Source organism: Notamacropus eugenii, chromosome 5, assembly GCF_028372415.1.
Source record: "Notamacropus eugenii isolate mMacEug1 chromosome 5, mMacEug1.pri_v2, whole genome shotgun sequence".
Classification (NCBI taxonomy): Eukaryota; Metazoa; Chordata; class Mammalia; order Diprotodontia; family Macropodidae; genus Notamacropus; species Notamacropus eugenii.
In genome coordinates this window covers 420,373,426-420,388,971 of record NC_092876.1, presented here as the reverse complement: position 1 = coordinate 420,388,971, position 15,546 = coordinate 420,373,426, and the positions used below count along the sequence as shown (strand labels likewise).

Genomic DNA, 15,546 nt, shown 5'->3' with positions numbered 1-15,546 from the left:
AAAATAAGGAAAACAATAGATACAACTACAATAGTATAAGTAGAAATACTGAAGGACAGCTCAATTCAGCAATCAACAAACACTGATTACATGGGAGAAATGATGAAATATTATTCTTTCCTTGAGGAAGAAAAAGGAAGTGGAGAAGAAAAGGACACTATGGATGCTAAATGCTGTATATTCTGACAGACAAGGGTGCTATGATGCTAGTTTTGCTTAACTGCATTTCTTTTTTACAAGGCCTCTCCAAGGGTTTTGGAGAGGGAGAGGGTTATATTGGAAAATTACTAGGGTATAAAAGACAAAAGGCAGTAAGTCAATTGTTATTACTGTGGCATTAAATTATAAAAAGGAACTGTGATTTCTTTTGCTTTGGTCCTTACTCTCTGAATGAATGCAGACAGATCAAATGAATTAAGACATTCAACAAAATAATTAACTCCTCAGTGGCAAGGTATTTTGAGTTATTTCTGATAGTCAAGTTGGTAAAGTTCAGAGTTAGATATCAGGTGGGACTACAATAAATTCAAGTTGGGTAAACTAGGGGGGGAAACAGAGGAAGAAGGGGTGCAGTCACTTTTATCAAGGTGGCAACACGATACTGTGGTTTTAAAGTTTGAAAAAAAGCACTTTATAACATTTGAACCTTACAACAATCCTATAGGGTAAGCATTATAAGCCATTATTCTCATTTACAGGTGAAGAAACTAAAGCATCAAAAGGTTAAAGAAATTGTTCACAGTGGTGCAGTATCAGTCCCTCCAGGCCAGGTCCAGCACTCTGTCCACTGCCCTCATCACACCAGAAGAAAGGAAATGAGTTCAAACACCCAGCACTTCTAAGTTGGGCCCCCATGTATGAGGGCAAAAGAATTCTGGGAAACGAGAAAAGAAAAACCAAAAGGAACTTCGATACTTCTATATGCAATATACAGGGGGGCTTTTTAAGTGTCTGAAAGTATATCAGTGAAGGGTGTAAGAATATTTTTCAGGAAGGAACAAACCAACTCCTAGAAGTATACTCAATAAACAATAAAGATTTTTGCTTCTTTCTTTGCCTTTTTATTTCATCATTTGCCAGAATCAGATTTTTTAGCTGCTTGTACACTTTATTACATGCCGACTTATTAATCATAAAAAAATCAACTGTAAATTGTCAGACTTCATGTCAAGGAAAAACTACTACCTGTGCTATATTTATCTGCTTAATGTTAGTGAACAAACAAACTATACAACCAACATACCCTTACTTGATGGAAAAAGAACTGTTGTAAACAGTATCATACTACTGAAGGTGAATGGGCCTATCCAAAGATTTGTTTTCCTCATTAAATAACAACTTTCCTGAAATGAGGACAGTGATCTTGTTAATAAACCACAATCCATGGAGAGATTAGTACTACAATACAGAAATAAGCAGGTAAATGATGTAATGTTAACACTTACATTTTCTATCTTATAACCAATTCTCAATATACCACCGATGAAGAACTGATCGTCCTGAAAAATAAAAAATTAAAATCATAAGTGGAAGGTTTTCCATTTAACTAAAGTTATTTTCATTTTCTAAAGGAAAAAAACTCTTTAACATTTTGAATTAAGCTAGTAATCTCACAGAGCCAGAGATTATTAGTAAATCATGCAAAATACCTTCACGCCCAAGCAACCACAAAATTACCAAGAAGAATTTATCTTAAAGTGTTTTAATGACAAAATCAATCAGTTTTAACAAAAAAACCCACAAAACTTTTTAAATGAGTACTTTTCCTTAATCCCTCACTAAGATCACAGAAAATTATTCTCTGCAATTCATCATCTTCTGGACTCTCCTTAAGAATACTGTGGCTGATCTAAAATATTGTAAAGGATTATCAGAAGATATTATGAGGAACTATACCATGGAACCTTCCTAGATTTAAAACAAAAATTGAAATTGTTTGTAAGGCTTTAACTGCTGGTCTTCAGTTAGCTCAACTGTGTTCAGCTCTTTATGACTTCATTTGGGTATTTTTTGTTTTTTTTGGCAGATACTGGTGTGGTTTGCTATTTCCTTCTCCAGCTCATTGGACAGACAAGAAAACTGAGGCAAACAGTTAAGTGACTTCTCCACGGTCACAAAACTAATAAAGTGTCTGAGTTCACATTTGACCTCAGGAACATGAGTCTTCCTGACTTCAGGTGCAGCACTCTATCCAGGGCACCACCTAGCTGTATGAGCTTTAATTACATTAACCTATATGAATGGTGTCAAATTTGAAAATTAAATTAAAAATTAGAAAATCAAAAGTTAACATTATATATCTTGTATTGTATTTTTATTTACTTTCTTAAACATTTCCCAAATACATTTTAATCTAGCCCAAGCCACAATCAGGAGTTTTAACACCTCCTACAACAAGGATGTTTATAAACAAACTACTCTGGGGTAGGAAAGGAGATACCACTATAATGTTTTGGGAACAGATCCAGAAACACCTCCGTGTCATGGATGTTGATGGAAAAGACTATGAGCAATGCTTTTTTATACCCTTTGGTTCTTAATCCTCTAGTTTCTTTCCCAAACGCTTCAAACAATAAGCTTACAATCATGTGACAACACTAATTCTCAGGATGACAGAAATATAATTATATATAAACTTTTGTAATTCTGAAGGAAAGGGGCTGGATTTGATATCCTCTTGAAATGTCTTCTTGCTCTGTGATACAACATTTGGTGTAAATTATTAAACATATTCAAATACTCTTTTTCTGTACATTTAAAAAATTTTAAATCTAAATACCCTCTTCATAACATTAATATAATCAAAGAATTTTTGAGTTGAAAGAGACCTTAAGCAAAACTTAATTCAATCACTTATGTTATGAGATGGACCTTCCCAAGGGTACAAGAATAGTGGCAGGTCTACTCCAAATTACAACATAGATGGAAGGAATCTTAAAAATGAAAGAAACAGGTATCTTGGGGAAGAAAATCGCCAATTTATCCACCTAAGTAGGACCAATGAATAGGCATTAACCAAGCAGCTATGTGGATACAGTGCTACATCTGAAGTAAGGTAGATTCATCTTCATGAGTTCAAATCTAGCCCCAGACACTTACTAGCTGTGTGACCCTGGGCAAGTCACTTAACCCTCTTTGCCTCAGTTTCCTCATCTATCAAATGAGATGGAGAAGGAAATGGCAAACCACTCCAGTATCTTTGCCAAGAAAATCCCAAATGGGGTTACAAAGAATAAGATTAAGTACCTACTATTTGTAAAACACTGTGTCATGCTAGCTACAAAAGAGGGTCTTACCCTAAAGTTAGGCTTATAAATTTATCGAGGAAAAAAATGTATAAATAAATACAGGCATATAGGAAATAGGTGATTTTGAAGGAAAGGAACAAGTAGCTGGAATTACCATAAAAGACCCTGTGTTGAATATAGCACTTAAGCCGAGCCTCGAATTAAACTAGGGATTTACAGGAAATCAGGATGGAGTACATATAGGTATTGATATCAGCCATTGCAAATGCAGAGTATCATGTGTAAAAAATTGAACAGTTTAAAAATAAGAACAGTTCATTCACCAATAGGGTGCATGGAAAAGAGTAACTTGCAACAAGGTTGAAAAGATAGGCTGACCCCAGGTCACAATAGGCTTTAAATAACAAAGAAATAAATTTATATTTGATCCTCAAATTAACAGGGAACTAGTGAAGTTTAATGAATAGGGAAGTGACATGGTCAAATCTGTGCTTTGGGAAATTAATTTGGCAGTTGTTTGAAAGATGCATTGGAGAAGGAAAATACTCAGGGCAAGAAAACTAATTAGGAGTCTATTGTAATAGTCCAGGTGGGAGATGATAAAGGCCTAAATTAGGCCAGGTAGCTCTATGAGGGAAGTTAAGGAGATGAAAGCAAGAGATATTGCAGAAGTAGAAACAACAAGATTGACAGTTAATTGGTGAAGATAAGTGAGAAGTTTGGGATAATTCTGAGGTTATGAACCTCACAGACTGGAAGGATGGTAGTGCCCTATACATTTGGTATAAGTCAGGATTTAAGAGAAAAGATGAGTTCTGTTTAGAATCTGAGACATGTTAAATTTTACACGTCTCCAGGACATTCATTCAATTTTAAATGTCCAAAGGCAGGTGATGACATGGAATTGAACTATGAGAGAATGGGGTGAAAATATAGATGTAGGAATTACCAGCACAGAAATGATCATTAAATTCACATGTGAATATATGAGGTTACCATTGGAAAAAAGGGAGAGTCCAGGACTGAACCTTGGGGTACAACTAGAGACTGGAGTTTGTTTTAGAAATGGTGATCCAAAAAAAGAGAATGAGAAGGGGAAAGCAGACAAGTGGCAAGGGGAAAGCCAAGACAGCAGTGCCATGAAAACTGAGAAAAGTGTGTCCAGAAGGAATGCATGGTCAATCAACAAGTACCATGTGCCAGGTGCTATATTAGATATTGAACACAATGAATGAAATAATTCCTTCTCAAAAGTACATAAAATGCTGAAGAAAGATCAAGAGGTAAGGACTTAAAAAAGGCAGTCAGATAAAGCAATTAAAAGATTCGGGGGTGCCTTTAGAGAAAACAGTTTCAGTAAAGCGATGAGGTTGGAAGACACATTGTAGAAGGTTTAGTAAAAGTGAGAAAGGGAGGTAACAAATATAGATGGCTTTTTCATACTTAGTTGAGAAGAGGAGAAAGATAAGATAATAGCTGACAGAGTAAGATCTAGTGAGGGTTATGAGTATAAATAACACAAGCCAATTTATCTTACTCAAAATTATCTTTCAAAGTAAGATATTCCCTGCTCCTGCATGCTGAGAAGCAGGGCCAGGACATATCATCTCCTGCCTCCTGGCTAGGCTTTCACCTTGCTCATGATTGCTACAAAGCGGGCTTCAAGACTCCCGTAGACATACTAACTCCTGCTTAAGCATAGGTAGGTGAGGTGAGTCCAAAATACACTGGGTAATTAAGGGCCATGCTCACACCTTAAGGGCTTGGGCCCAAGGCAGACTCAGTCTTTTAATCCCTTGATTTCATCAAAGGACCTCTTTCTTTTTTTTTTTTTTTATTAATTTTTTTATTTTTTTTTAATGTTTAACAATCACTGCCATACAATTGCGATTTTATCCCTCCCCACCCACCCCCCACTTCCTCCCTCCCTCCCCACGACTGCATACAATTCTGTATAGATTCTACATATACTTTCCTATTGAGTATATTTTCACTATCGTCATGCTGTGTAGTCAGACTAAGATAAATGAAAGAATCCGTATAACAAATCAGAAAGGACCTCTTTCTATTCATTAATGCTCTGAATGGACTCAATACCTAAGGATTAGCATACTCCCAACCCCTTTATATTCATCTTATCTCTGTGATACAGAACTGCCAAAACCCAAACCTAACCAGGTCTCCAAATTTGCATTCCTCTCAACCCTGTTCCTCCCACTCTCAATCACATCCACACATACACCTACACCCTCACCCTCCATATCAGTTCAATTCTTCCACTAAACCTTCTGGAATTCCCACTCCATAATAAACAAATTTATTTTCATTTTAGACCTCTTCCTCTCTTGTTCCTTCCATCCTCTGACACTCATTAAAAGTTAGTTCCCCGCAATGACACTCCATCCTTGGTTATCCTTTTCAATACCTATGCACTTTCCTGCACACCTACCCAACATACTGGTTTTGATGGAAGACTCAAAATATTCTGGGCTCTCTGTTGCCATGTCCTAAGTCTGTCTCTATCAACATGTCTCAGCCACCTTTCTCCTCTGATCATTCAAGTCAAATTTATCACTTAATAACAGGTTTGGGTAGTTATTATCTACTAAACCTCAGGACATTCTCTCTACTTTCTCAGTGAATTCAGTGCCTAAATCCTGCTCTCATCCTAGCGAACTTCAATATACATGCTGGTGTTGCCTCAAATACTCAAACTGCTCCTAACTCCTCAATTTATTCAACTCCATGACCTACTTCTCCACTCCTTCTCAGCTACCAATGGAGCTGGTTCCTTGTTCAAAAACTGCAAAATAGCTTCGCCTATTTAAAATGACTAATTTAACTTTTTAAAGATTTATTCCAAAATATTTTATCATTTTATCTCTCACTTTGCCATGCATCTAACACTAACCTTTGTCCCCTCTGAATGTGACTGCTCAGGGACCTAAGTCTAAAGTAGACCTGACCTTAGGCCTGAGTTTCAATTTCTTGGGAATCAAGTGACATGGGGCAACTTGAAATTGTGAAACCACCTTACCATCGCTCTCCCCTTGTTTGCTTAATTCCATTTCCTTACTCCTTGTATCTGGAGCAAATTTCTGAGAATAAGTTGCTTGCTCAAGCTCTTGAACGCTAAGCTAAAGGGCAGGGTAAGGGGGGGATGGGTTTGTAGTTTTCAGCTATATAACCATGCTTCTGCACTGTGCCTTTCTTCTCTAGATTGCCTAGTGAAGGTGACACCCCCTTCTCTTGAGAAATGAATAAAGGGCTTTCTGTTTGTACCTTGAGAGGCCTCTGAGTAATCAATTTGAGTAGGAGTCTGGCCATCCCACACACCTCCATGACCACTAATCCTTGTGATATTAAATACTTTCCTAGGCCATCACCCCAGCTCTAGTTCCACTTTCTTCTCTTCCCAATATGAACACCTTGATGAACAGGTTCTGTTCTGCACTATCCTTTATTCTTAGACCTCTTGTTCCCTTATCCCACTACACCTTAACAAACCCCAAAACTGAGTTACTCCTACTCACTCAATGCTGACTTGAGCTAGAAGTGACAATGAGTCACAACACATTTATCAAGTGGCTACCCTATACCTATCTCAGCTACTGTTAAAGCCTGGAAATGCAAAGGCAAAAACCTAGTCCCTGATCTCAAAGAACTAGCTTACATTCAAATGGGGAAGACTACATGCAAATAATTATGTAGAGACAAAATATATACACTATACATAAGAGGTAATCTTTTAGGAAAGACATTAGAATTAAGGGGGAACTGGGAAAAAACATGTGAAAAAGATGGGATTTGAGTTGAGACCTGAAGAATCCAGAGAAGCCAGAGAGAAGAAAGAGCAGACACACCGAAGGGAAACCATTCCAGAAAGCCACTGGGGACAACCAGTGAAAAGGCATGGGAGCAGAGAGGTCAGTGTCACTGAATATTACAATATGTGTAGAAGAGTTGTGTTAAGAATGAAAGATACAAACAGGCTAAGTCATAAAGGGTTTTAAAAGCTAAACAGATGACATTTTATTTCATCTTGGAGGTATTAGGAAGCTACTGGAGTTTATTGAATTGGCAGGTAACACTGTTAGACCTGTGTTTTAAGAAGATGAATTTGACAGCTGAGTAGAGGATACACTAGAGGAGAGGTGGGAACCCTGCAGCCTCGAGGCCACATGTCACCTAAGTTTTCAAATGTGGCCCTTTGCTCTGTGAGATTTGGATTCAGTCAAAGGGCAGCACTTGAGGACCCAGAGGACCACATGTGGTCTCAAGGCTGAAGGTCTCCCACCCCTGGACTAGAGGGAGGAGAAATTTGAAATAGGAAGACCAAAAAAGAAAGCTAAATGCAATAGTCCTGACAGGAAGTGATGAAGGCCTGAACCAGGGTGGAAGTTGTGTCAGAGAAGAGATGGGGGTATATCCAAAATGTTGCAAAGGGAAAATCAACAGGGTTGGGTCGGTGCCATGGTATGAGGTGAGAGATAGTCAAGGATGACACCTAGGTTGTAAGCCTGGGAGATTAGAACATCAGTGTTGCTCTCAATAATAAGAGAGAAATTTGGAACAAAGGAGGAAAGATAATAAGTTCAAGATATCTGTGTGAAATCCAGTTTGAGATGTTTGAGACAGAGATGTGAGACTGGAGGTCAGCAGAGACATTAGGGCTGGATAAGCATATCTGAGAATCACCTACATAGAGATGATAAGGAGGCATAACTTGGTTAAAAATAAAAGGAGATTGATGTTACTGTCAGAGACACACTAGGTTGTAAAGACCTAGGCCTAACAAAGCTCACTGAGTTAAGCATCCTTGCAGTGGACCCCCAAAGTGCCACTTACCACAACTTTCTTTGCCAAATCCACGATATCCTCCAGTAATTCAATATGCTGCAGTCTCTTCAAACTTAATTCACAAGTACTAGAGCTATTTAAAGAAAAAAAATTGTTTTAGAAATGGGTAAGGTTTTATATTGCCTGATTCTGAAGATTTGTATTAAAATTCAATTGTATATAATAATAGCTAACATTTACATAACATTTAAGGTTTACAAAGTGATTCATAGAGTTTATCTCATTTGATTCTCATAACTGAGCAAACTATTGGACACCCTCCTCTCCATTCTACACAGTACTGATGATTAATTATTATAATAATCCTCAATCTTATTTTTTTTTATGACTGAGGAACTGTAAGTTTCAAATATTTGGAACTATAGGTTAGAAATCAACCTTTAAGAGATTAACAGTTTGTATCTAATGACTGAAGTAGAAGAATATGAAATAAGCAGGGACAGGGAACCTTTGGCCTCAAGGTCACATGTGGCTTTCTAGGTCCTTGGATGTGGCCTTTTGACTGAGTTCAAATTTTACGGAACAAAAATTCCCCCTTTTCCTAAGGGGATTTGTTCTGTGAAGTTTGGATTCAGTCAAAGCACTGCACCTGAGGACCTAGAGGGCCCCATGGGGCCTTGAGGCCACAGGCGCCCCACCCCTGAGTCCAAATACAATCCTTCTGCCATACTTGGCACTGGTGATGTCTTTTATTGGTTACGAATGCAGCTTTGGTCTTCTTTTAAGAAATATGTGAATAAACTGTCAAGGCCAGATCACAAAAATGATTAAAATGACAGAATAGCTAAGGAGGTAGAATTGAATAAATCACCACTGCATTCAAGGAAGGGAAGGATTAAGAAAAAACAGGATGCTAAACAGTTGATAGAGTTTTTAAATGGCATTAAGGTACAATAAGGATTTTAACCATAAAAGAAGAAATACAAGACTGTGACAGTTACTAAGTAACATATGAATGAGTTACATAATCTCTGTCCTTAATTCTATGTAGATATTTAAATATATTTTGTTTAATGTGTTTAAATTTAAATGCGTAAATTTATTTAACTACTGAAATGGAGCAGATATCTAACTGTACCTGGAAATAAGTAAATGAAACACATTATCTCAAGCTTTTTTTCTACTTTTAGGAATCATTTTTCAGGAAAACATAATATTCTCTTAAAAGACAAATAAAGCAACAAAACCACATAAATAACAAGACTTGTTTACCTGATGTCTATACAAGGATGTAATTGAGATACTACAGGATTCTGTTCACGTTGAAAAAGAAGTGGCCAGAAGATGTATATTTTAATGACATCACAGTAATCTCGAAGAATATGAAGTGGCTTACTACACCAGATTTTGCAGATATCCAGTTCTTTATTTAAAAAAAAAAATTAAATTAATATTGCTAGGCGTTTTCAGTAGAAAAAAGCATGGGTAATGAGAACATAAAGCATAGATTAGAAAATGACAAGGAAATCAATATGCTAGAAGTACTAATGGTTGTTTAAGATTTTTTGGCAAGTTATTTTTAAAAAATTCTGAAATTCAAAGTAATTACAGGAGCAAAATTTTTAAAGAAACATAACACCACACATGAACATGAATAGATTTTGTTAATTCTTCTATTATACCATCAGTGAAAAAATAAAGGTTCAAGTGCTAAATTGCTCACCTAGATTTGCCTTAACTTGTGAAAATTTTCTAGGATATGCACCACCCTGAAAAAGAAAACATGTTTTGTTGCTCTTTGGTAAAAACATAGTAGCATATTCAATTGGACTGGTAAGCTATAAATATAATATATGTAAATAAATAAATACAAATATAAAAAGCTACACAAAACAGTATAACATGTGCTGTTTTAATCTGTAAACTTCTGGGTAAGGTCACTTCTTTCAATCTACCAGTCACCAAGTTCTTTTCCAGTAGCTATCATGCTCCCTTCTACAATTTTAAATTACCCAATTTTGGTTAAAAATATAACTATGACCTGTCACGTAAATGAGTTAAACTCAAATTCATTTGTCTCTATTCTGATTACATATATATCTTAATCTTTAATCTATCACATTATTGTCTTCTGAGAAATAGAAATGCAACAAAGTTAGCTACAGCCAACATAGTACATTTCTTGTCCTACTTAAAAATTATTATTGCATTATTATGGAATTTTTTATTCTGAACTTAAAACACCAAAAAATAGGGATTTGTCTTCTCCTAGCTCAGCTCATGATACCCAGGATTCATGGCAGTTGTCTCTTTAACCATGTCTTATGGTAGAATAACATGTCAATACATTCATATACCACAATTTGTTAAGATATTCCCCAATTGCTGGGTACCCCATCAGATTCTAATTCTTTTTTTTTTTTTAATCAGGAAGTCTGTTTTGCTCGCAATTCTTTCTTCTCTTTTACTCTCACTTTTTTTTCCTTTCTTTCAGAGCCAATCCACCTCCAAGATCTGTTTTCTTACTTTATTTCCTCAGTACCTTATGAAGAAATTAAGGCACTTTCTTATGAAGAAACAGACACTTGCTTCTTCTCCCATCAATATGTTAGTACTATGTCATCATACAACCCTTTGCAACTGCTCAAATAAATTTACTTTCTAGGTTTCACTGGACATAAATTTATATGTCAAAGTTCCTACTCAGCTCTGTTTTTTTCATCAGAAATGCTTGGAACTAAGTCTTCTAGTCAAGGGATCAGCAAATTATCAAAACCTTTTTGTATGTCTAGTGAGCTAAGAATAGTTTTTTACACTTTTAAACAGTTTTACTATAACATAAACATGCTCATTTAATTACATATTGTCTATGAATGCCATTGAATTATAAAACACCATAGTCAAGTAGTGGTAACAGAGATCCTATATGGCACTTTCATTACATCTCACAGGGACTCAGATCACAACAAACTGTTGTGACGTAGTTATAATTTGACATTGCTTCAAGTGTCACCTGTATTACCATATTTCAACATTTTTTCATTACCATTGTATGCCTATTATGTCAAAACAGAAAAAAAGAAAAATGTTTTATTATAATTTTTTGAGCTCAGGGTTGAGACTGAAGTTTTTCTGAACAAGAAACCATTGTTATCAAACACTGAATGGCTGTGGAAATTAATTTTTGCTGCAGACTTGACAATGTTTCTTAATGAATTCGACCTAAAATTTCAAGGCAAAAGAGTGCTTATATACAAAACTTATAATCAAGTCAATTTAATAACAATATTTTTAAATCACAAGTAATGTTAAGTTACTTCATATACTTTCCACACTGTTTAAAATTAAGAGACAAGATTTCCATTCTAATACAAATTTGCAGTGAATGTATTTCCTGAGCTCAAACTACAGTTCCATCATTGGAACTTGATACAAATACAAAAGAAATTTCAATATGTTCATTTAAATGTGCAAATGAAGAACTTTTACCAACCTTCAATTGGAAGTGATTAATATGCAACGTAATGACTTGCTAAAAGGCAACTATCAAGAATCTAACAGGATTACATAAATGTCTTCCAAGAGCCAAATATGTTAAACAGTATATATTCATAGGCTGATATCAGTATTTGGCAGTACCTATCTGTGTGAAAAGCCATTTTCAAAGATGAAATACATAAAATACCATTACAGATCAGCAATAACAAATAAACATCTGCAACTGATTCTGATGACAGGGAGTAATAGCTTTGAATTCCAATTATGTGAAATATCATCTCCCCTAGAAAAGAATTTCACTCTTCTCACTAGTTGATCTGTATTACAAAATAAACTAACTGTACATGTTATTATATTTTGAATTTCATCCATTAAAACTGTTTGTAAATTTGTTTTCTCATTATATAAATATCTACAGAATACTCTCAATTTGGCTATTGGCCCACAAAGTCAAAAATATTTACTATCTGGTCCTTTATAGAAAAAGTTTGTCAACTCTGATCTAGTCCACTGAAGCTTCATTTTTTTCCTCTATAGAATTATGCTGAGTTATGCCAGCTAAGTCATTTGTGGTTCTAAGTCTGATTTGGGGGCATCTCTAGAACAGGAACTTTTTTAATATTAATTTTACATTAGCTTCTTTGGGTTATCACTCTAGCTTTGTGCTAGGACCAGGGTTCTCCCCCCGCTGTACTCTTGGGTAGGCTCATTGACCTTCCTTGGTTTTATCCTTGTTCCTGAGTTAGTGTTAAATATCTATTTTCCAAGACTGGGACTGTCCCTCTTTGTCCCAGATCTTTGATGTTCAGACACTGGATCTTCAAGGCCCTCTACTGCTCCTCAGAACAGAATGTTATGAATCTTGGAGCCCACCTGGGGACTTTCTTGGGTGACCTCACTGCTTTCCCTGCTTCCAGACCAAGAGTCAAGCGGACTACATGTGACTGTGGCCCGGGTCTGGTTATTCTGGGAAGCTACTAACTTGTGGATGAGTTTTTTGGCTTTGTTAGTATCCTTTATTCCTATTGCCCTTGGGCTTCTGGCTGAATTTTTGTGCAGTTCTGGGATGAAAGAAATCACTCTAGTTTCTCATTGGATTTGATTATTTGGGGGTCTGATGTAAATTTTAGGCTTTTATTAGACAAGGTCAAGCATCCATCTTAGCTGGAATCCATTATTAATTTTTTTTTTAACAAAGATCTCTTTTATATTCACTGCTCCTCTACTGAACTCTTATAGAAGTGGCGCAGGGCTTTCACATGCTAACACATATAAGGCTAACACATCACAGACTCTACCTTCCCACCAAATAAAAGACATCTGCAGTCTGACATTTAGCTTAAGTTTGGAGAGCTTAAAACCAGGTTTTTAGCTAAAAAATCACCTTTCAGAGATTGTCCAAGAGAAATCAAAAAGCTGCAATATGAATCAGAGAATGAAGTATCAACCACAAAGAGAAAAAAAATTATAGATCCTATAAGTAGTGAAGTAAGCCTTCAGAGATCCAAATTCCACACTGAAAAGTGTTAAATAAGAACCTCTGGAAGTTCTTATGCTCCTGCAATAGTTCTGTAAATCCTGCAGCAACAGAATGCAAGTCCACAATAAGAGATCGCTGGAATCATTGCTTGAATATAGCTATCAAAAAAGTCAAGTACCAATCAAACACACAGTAATTTATCTCAGGGCTTAGATACAAGGGTAAAAAATACAAAGATAAAAATGAAGTAGTCCATACCATCAAATAACTTACAATTCTATCAAGGGAGATTGCAACAAAGTATATATGGGATGGGCCCCACCACAGCTGGGGAGGATCAGGAAAAACAAGCTAGGAAGTAGAACATGTCACTTGTCCTTTCTTCCTCTCACTCTTTTCTCCTATTGGGAATTTCTTATTTTGATCATTTCATCTGTTCTCATCAGAGAGGATCAATGATTTTAATAACTGGCTGATAAAAGGAAAAATGTGATTTCTTATAATGATTTGCCATATGAACCAAACTTCTCTTCTACATAAAGCTACTTTTAATTTCTACCCTCAACATACACCCTCACCAATAATGAGGTGAAGTAGACAAAATGTAGAAATTAGAACCAAGAAGACTTGGATTCCAATCTCACCATAGGCATTTAATAGCCTTGTGACCCTGGACATGTTAAACTTTTCTCAGCCCTGATTTCCTTATCTATAAAATGGCACTATAAAATGGCAATAATAACAGCACCTACCTGCAAAGGTTGTTGTGAGGACCAAACGAAACAATATAGGTTCAGTGTAAAGGACTATATAAATCCTACCTATTATTATCACCATCATCCTCCTCCCTTTTTAGTTTCCATCATCTCACACACTTGTTCTTTTTGGGCAGCTCCTTCCCTTTTTCAGCTTTCTCTTCAAAAGCACAGATGGCATCACAAATCACTCTGAATGACTTACACATTGGCTTTGAATATGAACTTTAAAATGCATTTGATTTTTTAAAAAAACTCACCTGTTCACAGCAAAGTTTAGTAATGCGAACATAACTGCTGCCAATTAAATCTGCCTCAGAGATGGAATTCTCCATTGCGCATGATCCTAAAGGCCAATAAAAACAAACTCCAAATCAGTAAACAATACAAATTATGAAAGTGAATCTTATCTTTGTCACAATCAAAACAACAATAGAAACAGCCACTCATTTTTACAGTTCCTGAAGTGGGTGGAGGGGAGTTTCAGTGAAAAAAAAACACTGGCTCTGGAGGCAGAAGATCCATGCTCAAATCTCAGCTCTGGGCTTCCAGTGAAACGAAAATATGAGAAATTGTAAAGGAAACCAGATTTTCCATATACACTCCAGTTAAGATCCAAAGAGCACCAGACTAAGAGAAATGCAGATCAAAATAACCTTCATCCTAATTCTTATCAAACTGGCAAAGATGACAAAGGACAGTCCATGCTGGAGGGACTGCAGAAACACCAAAATGCGTTGTTGGTGGAGCTGTGAACGGGTACTATTCTAGAAAGCTATTGAAAGTATCTGAAGAAAGTGATAAAAAAAGTTCACACCCTGGAATCCAGACACTTCACACCGGGCACCGCCCCCCGCCCCCCCCCCCCCCCCCCCCCCCCCCGATAAAGTCAAAGACGGAAAGAAGGGATCCATACAGGTCAACCACACAAATGTAATGGAAAACCACTTGGTTGTAGGATAAAGCGAAAACGTAAAGAAGCTCGCTCTGACGCAGAACACGACAGGAGCTCGATCAGGACCAGGAACTACCCGGGGCAGTCCTGCCCACCAAACAACTCCTCCGGGCACGTCCACAGGTGTGGAAGGGGGTCAGCTCGGCGCCTTAATCCCTTTTCCTTCCTAGGACACGGTGGTGGCAACGGCTCTCTGGAGGGGCAGGAGGGGCCCGGGAGGAGCCCAGGTGACGGACACCCAGGACGCAGTCACAGACCCGAGGGCCGGGGCCCAGGCGGGCCGGAGCCGGGCTGCAGGAGCGGGAGCCGCGGAGCCCAGCCCTCCCATCCCGCGGCCGGCCCCGGGGGGCTCCCGAGAGGGGCCCGGACGCGCCGGGAAAGGCCCTGCCGGGTCTCTCAGTATTCACCTGGGGGGAGCGGAGGTGGACGGGGAAGGGAGGGAGGCGAGCGGGGCCGGGGTGGAAATGGCAGCCGGGCTGGCCGCAGGCTTATTTCCTGTCAGCAGACGACCGGCCGGGGCACACAATAACAAGTGGCTGGGGAACACGGCGCTGGCAGCCTCCGATGGGGGGCGCGGATGACGGGCACGACGACGGAAAGAGCAGGTAGAAAGAACGCGCGTGCCACACACAAAGACATGCCGGACACACACACGCAGGGCACCTATCCACGCACGAAGGGTGTGTGCAGACACGCAAGTCAGACAACACTGGCTGCGGGAAGGCCACGGGCTGGCAGAGGCGAGAGACGCGCAGATGTACACGCATCCTTACACGGACACACGGACACACAGACACACGGACACACACT

The 15,546-nt window shown here is 37.9% G+C and overlaps 1 protein-coding gene across 9 annotated transcripts in view; it reads right to left on the bottom strand.

Annotated features, from left to right (window-relative positions):
- Positions 1-15,546, bottom strand: part of TTC3 (tetratricopeptide repeat domain 3) — a 149,938-nt gene that overhangs the window by 134,283 nt on the left and 109 nt on the right. For 7 of the 9 annotated variants that reach the window (XM_072614952.1, XM_072614956.1, XM_072614954.1 and 4 more), the window contains exons 2-6: positions 14,042-14,127; positions 9,772-9,817; positions 9,321-9,471; positions 8,097-8,181; positions 1,446-1,499 (exon numbers count right to left, since the gene is read on the bottom strand). In XM_072614952.1, coding sequence (XP_072471053.1) covers positions 1,446-1,499; positions 8,097-8,181; positions 9,321-9,471; positions 9,772-9,817; positions 14,042-14,116 — 411 coding nt within the window. In that variant the 5' untranslated portion in view covers positions 14,117-14,127. Of the gene's footprint in view, positions 1-1,445; positions 1,500-8,096; positions 8,182-9,320; positions 9,472-9,771; positions 9,818-14,041; positions 14,128-15,546 lie in introns of those variants that run through there. The other 2 variants (XM_072614958.1, XM_072614959.1) reach the window with 2 other exon arrangements.